Source organism: Triplophysa dalaica, chromosome 5 (genome assembly GCF_015846415.1).
Source record: "Triplophysa dalaica isolate WHDGS20190420 chromosome 5, ASM1584641v1, whole genome shotgun sequence".
Taxonomy (NCBI): domain Eukaryota; kingdom Metazoa; phylum Chordata; class Actinopteri; order Cypriniformes; family Nemacheilidae; genus Triplophysa; species Triplophysa dalaica.
The window spans coordinates 8,682,486-8,693,041 of NC_079546.1; the positions used below are offsets into that span (position 1 = coordinate 8,682,486).

General features: G+C 37.8%; 3 protein-coding genes across 4 annotated transcripts; 1 reads left to right on the top strand and 2 right to left on the bottom strand.

The window, feature by feature from the left end:
• Positions 1-894: 894 nt before the first annotated feature.
• Positions 895-3,706, bottom strand: cbll1 (Cbl proto-oncogene-like 1, E3 ubiquitin protein ligase). Of its 2 annotated transcripts, none has more exons than XM_056748530.1 (6): positions 3,677-3,706; positions 2,886-3,044; positions 2,679-2,782; positions 2,501-2,584; positions 2,345-2,418; positions 895-2,169 (listed from the first exon to the last, which is right to left on the bottom strand). In XM_056748530.1, the coding sequence occupies exons 1-6, from the start codon at positions 3,687-3,689 to the stop codon at positions 1,146-1,148; spliced, it is 1,458 nt and encodes a 485-aa protein (XP_056604508.1). In that variant the 5' UTR covers positions 3,690-3,706; the 3' UTR covers positions 895-1,145. The 2 variants fall into 2 exon arrangements, with proteins under 2 accessions (XP_056604508.1, XP_056604507.1); XM_056748529.1 differs by having other exon boundaries at positions 2,679-2,785.
• Positions 3,707-4,072: 366 nt separating this feature from the next.
• Positions 4,073-7,077, top strand: bik (BCL2 interacting killer). The gene is made up of 6 exons (XM_056747606.1): positions 4,073-4,180; positions 4,274-4,302; positions 5,481-5,581; positions 5,898-6,038; positions 6,271-6,382; positions 6,642-7,077. Exons 3-6 carry the CDS (start codon positions 5,487-5,489, stop codon positions 6,744-6,746), a joined length of 453 nt encoding a protein of 150 aa, XP_056603584.1. The 5' UTR covers positions 4,073-4,180; positions 4,274-4,302; positions 5,481-5,486; the 3' UTR covers positions 6,747-7,077.
• A 1-nt stretch (position 7,078) lies between these two features.
• Positions 7,079-9,801, bottom strand: mcat (malonyl CoA:ACP acyltransferase (mitochondrial)). The gene is made up of 5 exons (XM_056747603.1): positions 9,325-9,801; positions 9,014-9,226; positions 8,793-8,880; positions 7,867-8,084; positions 7,079-7,523 (listed from the first exon to the last, which is right to left on the bottom strand). Exons 1-5 carry the CDS (start codon positions 9,433-9,435, stop codon positions 7,113-7,115), a joined length of 1,041 nt encoding a protein of 346 aa, XP_056603581.1. The 5' UTR covers positions 9,436-9,801; the 3' UTR covers positions 7,079-7,112.
• Positions 9,802-10,556: the final 755 nt, after the last annotated feature.

A 10,556-nucleotide genomic window follows, 5' to 3' on the forward strand; every position in this document is an offset into this window, starting at 1 on the left:
GATAAACACTCAGCAAAGTAAATTATATGTAGTTTATAATACAAAACAGAATTAAATCAAAAGGCTCTTTTAAGCTTTAAGGTTGAAAAGCAATGAATGAAAACAATGCATACGTTACCTTTCATTATTTTCATGAAAACCAGACGCCCAGAACGTCTTTCCACGTTCTTCGATGGAACCGTCGTGACGCACGTCGTCCTACGTAGACCAATTAAAGATCGCGTTTTATGCGTCGCCTTAGTAGGCTAGGATTTAAATGTGAACTTAGCGAAATAATAATTTTAACGGTTGATTTATTTTTGTTTATCTGGTCAGATGGTGTTACGAATTAAACTGATTTGTTCCTGTGGAGTTTTTGCTAAGTTACGTTAGATCTGAACGTAACATCCAGACCTATGCTGCGTTCCCGACACCTCGGACCGGAAGTGATTTTTGTAACGGCGCTCTTTACATGTTAATTAAACTTGCAATGTCAATCATTAATAACAATTATGTTTTAATATTATTAAATGCTTTTATTTATACTAAATTCAGACGTTACTTCTGGGTTTGAGGTGAGACATAACGTTACCCCAATCCGAGGTGTCTGGAACGCAGCACTGCTCCTGCTTCAACAACAATATTTTTGTAAATATTTTGTAGCATACATGTCAAACACTGTTGTTGAATTTTATACATGTTTAGGTCATTAATTTAATTAAATAAACTTCAAGAACTACAAATTGTCCACCACTAATTTATGATAATATAGAAAAGCAATTTTTATTTCAAGAAAATGTGGGTGTCATACACGTGTTCTTTACAAGCTTACCCTCAATAACCTGTGGTATTAAATATAACTTTTATAACAACCACAATTTATTGAATAATATGAAATAAAACAAAAGAGTCTGATATGATTAGTACATTTAATTTTGATTACATTCAAGAAACAACACATTCAAAAATCAATACAAGCCCCTAGAATGCAGCATGTATGGGCTTTTATTAAAAAGTAAATGTTCAAATATCTGACAGTGACAGCCACAAGATTTTAAAACACTGATCCCCACTATACAGTGAATAACTTTAGACCATAAATGACCATTCAAATCCCTGCCAGTTTAAGGAATCACTTTATAAAAAAAAAAAAAATAGACACTTTATTACTGGTAATACGGTCTATAGCGACCCTGATCAGGGTGATGTGGCCCAGGCATCTGTCCCTGTGGGGGACCCTGCAATCGGGGAGGGGGACCCCTGGGAGCTGGCCACATCCCTGGACTCAACCCCCCAGGCTGGTTAAATGGTGGACTGAGAGTGCTCTTGTCCTCGGGAAACTGGGGATTGTAATGATGGGGGGGTGGGGCATTCACAGGGGGGCCACCATGTTGAGGAGGCGGCCCCGGTGGAGGATGGTTCATAAATGGGGGCATCTGGCCAAGGAGGTGTCCGGGAGGTGGGGTGATGGGAGGAGGAACTGATGACAGAGGAGGGGGCGCTTGGTTAAAAACCATGTGAGGTGTGTTAGAACCCTGCCCTGGGTGAGGCATGGGGTGACTGATAGGTGGAGGAGGTGGAGGCCCGTAGTGTTGCTGAGGCGGACCCATCATGTGATGTGGATGGCCTGGATAGTCTCCAGGGTGATGGTGAGGAGGCGGGGCATTGCCAGGCTGGGGAAGCGGCTCACGCGAGGGGCCGGAGCTTCCCGAATCGTCGTGGATTGGAACCGTAATGAGGTTGCTGTGCTTCCGTGTTGTAACCGTTGAGATGCGGAAGGTCTCCTGAGAAAGAGAGCGGGGTGGTCCCATGTCTCCAGCCGGAGGCTGGCCCGGTGGAGGTCGATGATCATCATGGGAGGAAGGGGGAGGCTGGCTGTACGGGTCATGTCCACCATGAGACATTGGGGGTGGGCCAACATGGGGCTTGGCCAGGTGGGGTGGGGGCAGGTGAGGAGGTGGCACACGGAAACGCTCGGGCACCTCCGAGCTGGGAGGGAGATGAAGAGAGTCAGAGCGGCTGCTGGAGGCCTTGCCCGCTCTAATGTGTCTGTGGTTAATGTGGGCCTGCAGGTCTCTCTGAGAGAGATAGGTGCGTTTACATCCCTGAACAATACTACACATGTAGAGAGAGCCACGCAGGCATTGTTCAATCCGCTGCACCGGATCTGTACAGCTGTACATGTTGAGACTGAAGAAAGAAATAGAAGGTCAGATTTTTCAAATGAAGATATTATTTAATTGTCAAGCCCATGACCTGTGGGTTTGGGTTTCTACTGAGGGGGCCAGAGTAATTTTTTAGCAAGTCTAAAAATTATAGAACAAATATCGATTAGTTCAAACGAAAAAGAGGTTAAACAACTTACCCAGGGCACATCTTATCACCCTTCCTTTCATGATGCAGTGCACACTCGTGACAGAAAACATGCTTACATGGGATCTGCAAAAAAAGATTCACAGTGTTCGGTTACAGAATAGCTCATTTAAACACATTCACTATATATACTCCCAACTATTCTTACCATACGGCCGTATGTTTTAATTGGTAATCCACATTTGTCACAGAAATGAACTGGGATATCATCCTTTTCACCAATCAAGCGCAGCTGGATGAAACGAGAGACAGAGCAACCATGTAGATATCATACATTGACAGCTAAATGATTAGTTATTCACCGTTTTATGTATTATGTGATTTACCTTAAAGTCCCAGAAGAGCTGCTGGGGGAACCGTCGTTGGCTTGCAAACGCATCTCCTGATTTGGTGCCACTGTCAAATCTTTCTTCTTGCTTGTAGTTAAAGCCTTCTGGCAGAAACATATGTCAGAAAATAACTTGCGAACATTACTTGTGATCACATGCTATATAAAACAGAAGAGTGCGTTTTTAAGTGTATGGGCTTAATACCTTCATCTACAGAATGGGTTTTGGAAGGTAAACGTCCAGCTGGTCTCTGTGGTCGAGGGGCAGGTTTATTCCTGGCCTGTTTGGGAAGAAGTTTGATGGGGATCCTTCTTCTGACATCAGGACCACATAAGGTACCCTCCGTCCCCTGCATATCATTGTCTGTGTCCAAGAAATGACAAAATGAACACATTTGAACAACGGCTTTAAGAAAAGCCTCTTTATCATGCATAAATACGAGAGAGCGATCTGAATTTAAACAGCGATCATTTAATCCATCTTAAATTTATTAGGCGTACACGCAGTTTGCATTGGTCAGTGTGCATATTATTATGACTCCTGTTTATTTGTTGTGCCAAATTGGAGGAAGTATTTACTAGGTAACGACACGTTACACCCATTTGAACAAACTTATGTAATGCTGAGCGCAAAACATGAGATGCATATGATCGTGTTATACTAACGTTACAACTTTCGATAAGGCATAACATGTGTTAACTACGTTTGTATTTAATTAATGCAATTTTGATTTAGATATGATTTATACAGGATTAGATTCTCTCACTTAAACTCCGTTAAGTTAACGTTACTGGAATAACGCTAACGTACATTGACATAGAGGCCACAACCCACGGTTTTGAAAGAAAATACATTAAATTTAACATAAAAATGACTGAGATCTTCTATTTGTGCACAAACGTATGAATAATCACAATATAGCGATATTGTGTTTTAGCTAATACGTTTAATTTAAGATAAACCTTGAAATGAAAACTAAAAAATTCCCTCCTTACCACTGTGGTCCATAGCTGTGTGAAGCCAAGATTAAGCAGAATTTCCGGTTTACGCCTTTCAAAACAAAAGTCCTCATCGCAAAAGATACTTTTTTTTAACAATTCCCGTTTATAATATCTATATATTATTTACATAACTTTGTCATTAGTTAAAAAATAAAACCATAACAATATAAATTGTTTGCTGTGGGTTCATTTTTAAATCCAAGCGTTTTAATTTTGTAATACATGCTGTTCCCTCTGTATTACATAATACAATGTGTCACAGGCTCAAACATTTTTTACTTAAAATCATAAATATAAATATATATATTTGTTAGCCTTCATATAAGAAGCAAATAATAAAGAATAAATGAGAACAGTGGACTCTTTAGGGACCTCTATTGGTCTGAAATTGAACCGACACCCTGAGCTGCTTCCTGACTGTAAACCGCAGGTGTGGCTCTAGGTGATCAGTTTATTGAGACACATCCAACGGAGACAGCAAGATTAAAGGACGCTGCTGTAAGTAATATAAAACACAATTTTTATTGTTATTCATAAAAAATTACTAAATTCAATCGTTCCTTACCTGTAAAATGTATCTAAATGTTGCAGGGCGGCGTCCATTTTAATCTACAAACAAGGTATGATATATTTTCCATTATGCACCTGTCCTTTGTTTTCGGATGAGTCAAGCTGGGGCATTTTGAATGGTGTCAACAAAGTAATGTAAACTTATCTCGTTTAAAAACACAGCCGTATAAATCTAAAATGTATTTTAAATATATAGGATACTTTTAAAAATATTTAGCAGCATGCCTACAGACTAATAGCAGTAATATATAAGAATATTTTCTTTTTAAGAAAAACACAAATAACTACTTCATAAGTTCAAAATAAATGGTTGGACATTAAGGAAATATGATTCTTTTATGTCTTGGTATTTTACAATGAATTAGGTCTCTAAACATCTACATGTCAAACTGTATTTTTACATATTAATGGCATTATTATACAAAAACTACAGTTATCTTTTTTAGATGTAGATATCATATCATCAAACAATGTCGTTGTTAAGAAAAATATTTACGTTTTGTTAAGCTTTTAAGCAGTTTGCCTAATTTGAATGTGCATTTGCATTACACCTGATGTTTTCGAGTTTTCGACAGTCACACAAAGGAGAATGAAAACATGTCTGTTCTTCTTTTACTAGATCCACACAAATAAAATATGTGTTTTATATATATATATATATATATATATATATGTGTGTGTGTGTGTGTGTGTGTGTGTGTGTGAAGCATATACTACTAAAATCAAATTGCATTTATACCCCATACTCTTCTAATTTATGACAGTGAAAGTAATGCTGATAAACTCCAGGTTTTAACTCTATGGTGCTTTATGAACTGTGTACATCTGTAGTCTACCATTTGATATAACAAAGGAGATCTCCAGTGTCGCAGGAAGCGATGTTTATGGCTGGAGATGTTTTTCAATACTCAATTGTATTGGCAATGATGTCATCTACACACACTATGGCAGCAATAGAAAGGGACACACCCAATGTTCTTAGTTCAAATGCCCTGTGTTTACAGAGGGATACTAGTTTGTTGAAAGCAATAGCTACAGGTTTAAGTCACGTGAGACCACAAAGGGCAGGGCGAAATAACAAAGTGCTCTTTCCCCACATAAACAACCTGAGGAAAAAGCAGATAAACGAAAGGAGTCACTCTTGAAAATGGAATTTAGGCAAATCTGTGGTTAAATGGGTAGATTGTGTGATGTGGTTGAATTATTAAACATGATAACACCCTTTTAGAACACTATGGTGGAAGATACAAGACAGCCGAAAACTGCAGCATCCCTCCAGGCTGGACCTGTTGAGGTTGACCAAAACACCCTTTATGCCATCAATATGAGGTAATCGTGAAGTATTAACTGTTCAGAATATGATGTTGGTTGTGACCCAGAAGAACAAAAACAATGCAAAATATATATTATTAATATAGGATGCAAGTTTCTAAACTATTTGTTTTTCTGTTAGAAAAAGAATAAAGTACAGATAACTTTATATACGTGTTACAAGATACTGTATGCAATGATGTTTTTGGTACTTCTGGGTCATGGGAGGAAACCATTTGAAAACCATCATTTAACATTAACGCGGTGTGTTGACCCTGTTGAGACCAGATTCATGATCAGATTTTCCCAATACCTTCTTATGCATAAATAACAGAGTTACCCAGCGTATTGGACGACAGCTGGCTCAGATAGGGGATGAATTGGACAATAGATGGCGTGAACAACTGTCCCTCCAACGGCAACATTTGAATATGGGGATATACACTTATGTCTGGACCAGGAGAGCTTTCTCTGGGTGAGTTGTGTATTTTTTGCATAAAAACCTGAAAACTATATAGTATTTACGTATACTTACGTTGTCGCAAAAATTATGTATTTTTCTACTGTGGGACACAAAATATGTTAGGCAGAATGTTGGGAAAGCTGAGGCAACCAATTCCTAAGACAGAATTTTTATATTTTGGTGAACTGTACCTTTAATAAACATAAATAGATTGTGTTAAAGTTTAAAAAATGGTTTAAATCAGGATCCTTGGAAACATTTGGGGGTCTAAGATTAAACCAATGCTGAAAACCTCCTGGCTGATTCCACAGCTTCATTCTGGCTGTCAGGAGGCTAGGAAGTGGACGGCACAGTGGGTAAGGACAGTATATTCACCGCATATTTTTATGATTCTTTTCTAAAGACTTAATTTTTTTTGTTGAAGTAGAATTAAAGTAGTTAAGTTTTATACATCTTGTTAAACTTGGTTTGCTTTTGAATCAAATGATATTCAAATGATTTTTTAAAGACATTTTCGTATAAATAGTCTATTTGGGTAACATATATTGGGTTAAATATATACATTTATGTCAGGGCTTCTGGATAACAGATTTAACACAATTTTACTTCCCTTAGGTCTCCAACTTGCACATTTCCGATTGGTCCCGCAAGACTTCACTCATGCTGGCCTCTGCTTTCCTATTGGTCACTGTGTCTATGTTTCTGGCGGCTTGGAATTAACCTTATGGCTGAAAGACATTAGTGGGTGGGTCATCTGGATATGGGCAAAAAGCTGGTCTTTGGCCTCAGTGGTCAAATATAACCAAATTTGTTTGAAGGCACTGCTTTTCTTTCTCTTTTATAATGATTTTGACTATTAAAGTGCTGGTTCACACACATATATGTTCATATATGTGCCGTTCTTGGCCGAACGTTTTTGTGTTCTGTTGCTGGACAATTGGGCTAATGAATTGTAACCTCTTCCTCTGAAAGCATTTCTATATTAGTAAAGGAAGCTGGACTTTCCAAACCAGAAATTTTGCGCAATAAAAATTTCAAAATAAAAGTTTCAGATGTCTCCTGTTTTTTTATTGCACATTACAATGATCAGTCCTCAGGCAGCACAACATCTACATGCGTGTAATTCTTAAATGCTTTCATGTTGCACTTTTGAAGTATCGAGCCTAACTGTCTATTGGGTCCCACCTCAAAGGTATGAGGAAACTCTCGCCCCTGGGCTCTTTCATAAATCTCATGCAGCGTCTGCTCCCACTTCACCGGAGATACCAGTTGTTTGGCCAGCTGTTTCTGTATGTGCTTGTCGTGCATGTAACGCTTTCCGTCCACATTGGAGTGTACGGCGATCTCTGGGCGCCGTATCTCTATCTGTCTGAGGACGTCTCTCAGGGGCTCCATCGCAGACTCCATTAGGGGGGTGTGAAAGGCACCACTAACAGGAAGCATTCGCGTTCTTGTGAACATCAGCTTTCTGGAATGCTCTTGAAGGAAATCCAAAGCCTAAGAAAAGGACTGATTTTTAAAAGGATGATAATGAAACTAGGTAATGAATCTGCAGTCTTGTCTGGTCAAGATAGATTTTGGTCAATATTCTACTAAGAACGAAACCTCGTCTCAGCCCTTGCAGCCCTCCTGATTTATTGACAAACACTTGCCAATTGCATTTTTGGATTTTTTATTAGTGAATAAATAAGTCATTTTTTTAAAAATGACCTTACCTTACGGCAAGCAAACATACTAAAGTCTGGCTCTATGAAACTAAACAAAACCGGACAATTCCCTATATCTTTTGCTGACCTTTAGGGACCAATAAACTAATAAAAATCCCAATGAGTGATCTTACCTCTTTGTGGCCGGCTATTACTCTTCCATCTGGAAAGAGGTAGTTTGCAATGGCACATACAGGCTCTTGGATACCAAGAGAAAGACAGTGCTCTCTAGCCTGGAGACAGGCATGTTTGTAGTTTGTCTGGTGTTTGCCAATCACGGACAGCATGCCACTCGCCACTTGGTCAGAGGCGTTCTGCATTGCCTCCGCCCTCACCTTTATAGCAAACATAGCTGACAGACATACAACAGAGACAATGAGATAATTAGGATAAATTAACTTTGAAGAACACATCTGGGTAATATTTCATTTAGACTCAAAAGACATAAATAAGAATGTTTCCTTTTTATATCTTGCTTATTAAAATTATTAAAGTATAGCCTATTTTTAGGGCTATGATAATTGAAATGATTTGTTGTATTGACTTTTATAAGACATTAACACGCATTTACTATCCAAATTCACATTACTGTAATGAAAGAAAATCTCATTCTTCCCTTTAAAATGAACAGTGGTTTAACTTGTAGACAATATTTTTTGGTGTTATTTGCATTTATTTTACAATAAAATCCTATAAAATATAGTAACAAAAAAGCTTAAGTGGCTTTGTGGTTTACCACTTTCACACAAAATGCTAGCATATAGTATATTCTTACATTAACGGTGGTTTAAATGGCAATTTTAATGAAATTCCCAGCTGAAAAAAATAAATTAAACAAAATGTCTGGACACATAAAACAATTGGGGTAAAATTACAAAATTAATAAGGCATTGATTAGACATTAACTAATAGATATAAATAATAGATATAATTAAAATAATAATATAGTCATAATAATCATATAATATTAATTATAAAATAAAAAAATCATAGAAAATTGACCTTGAACATTTTTTTAAAATAAAAAAGCTTTTCATAAAGCATAGGGGGTCAGTTTTACCTTCAGCAAAATCCATTGCACCAGAGAAAACCAAAGCACTAAACTCTCCAACACTGAACCCTGCTGCGGCCACACAGCTCTCAATAGCCTGAGGGAGTCAAATGAGTTTTATATTAGTATTGACCACTAGACTGCATTTATATTTAAATAAAACATTCATGCCATGGCCAATGTCCAGAATGACCGTCCAAGTCAATACGTTCTGGGCGTGCATGACTTACAGCAGGATTCTCGTGGTTCAGTCTTTCAACAGCAGCCAGAGAGCAGACAAACACAGCAGGCTGACAGTGTACCGTCTTCATCAGATCTTTCTCGGGTCCATTTAAACACAGAGATAGCAGATCATAGCCAAGCACCTTTTGCGCTACAGAAAACATCTCTTTCACATTTCCATATTTCAACAGTCCCCTCCCCATGCCGACGAACTGACTGCCCTGCCCGGGGAACAGAAAGACAGATGCTGTATGTGGTGCTCTCCGTGGTCGTCTAGGCTGCTCTTGGATCTCTTCTGATACAATGTGATCGGACTTACTTTGATCAGATGTGTGAATATCGTTTGACAGTCCTCTAGAATGCAATAGAGCCGCCGTATTCCGAACAGACGAACTCTACCGCAACACTTGACAGTTATGCTTAGATTCATGTTTATAAATAGTTTATGTTGAAACGGAAAAATCAGATTATAATAAAATCAAACAGTCCTGTTTGCATCCACCATGCTGTCGAAAATGATGTGTGAAAAGACCCAGAACATACTTCATTGCGGAGGTCAAATGCACAGAAGGTTCTTGTATCCAGGCTTCGGAGCAAAGTACCGCACTATCCTCACATCTCACTGTTTGATAGAAGTCTCCATTCTAGCATATCATTTAAGGACATCGCGGTAAATCTTTTCTGTAACTTTAAAACCAGCGTTTTATTTCACATGTCGTGTGTATATTTCGTCGCTTGGTAACGATTGGTATGTGAAAGTTGCACATCGCCACCTAGTGTACTGGAGGTTATGGTTGACGTTGACACGCCCCGTGTAGCTTAGCATCTTTGTAACACTTGTTATTATACAATATATTATTCTACTACAAATATATATGTGTGTTATATTTATATACACAATACATATTATTACATAGAGGATAACTGAGAATGCGCTATGGCAGTAACTCAAAACGTTTAACAAATGACTTCTTTGTTTTACACGGTGAAACCTGGGTGTTTCAGTATATTATTTCCTCCAAATAAACGATCTCAAAATATTCTCATGTTTTTTTGTAACTTTCTCATGTTTTATAAACAATGTCCTATTTATTTATTTCAAGTGTTTAATGTTTTCTAATAAAACAGTAAATAGCCTATAGTACTGGCTATTTAATGGGAGGTCACTATTGTGACATCCACACACCAAACTTTTCACAAAATTCACTTGTTTTTTTTCTAATCATCGGTCTTTTACAGACTTTAGACAGAAAATGCTATTTAATAGTCTATTATCCTTTAATCCCAACAACATTCACTTTAAGTTTAACTTAACAGACCCATCATTCATGTACTTTGAAATGCACGAATCAAGATTTAATTACATCTTAACTATTTGAATCTACATTGATAATCTGCTGAGCATTAATAATGTTAATAAATTAATAGATCCATTGTAAAGTGATATTGAGTGATGTAGGCTACAGTCTCCGAAGAGATGTGAGCAAACAAAAGCATATAAAACATAGAAATCAATAATTTGATATCATTAATCTGTAGTGTGACCTGTAG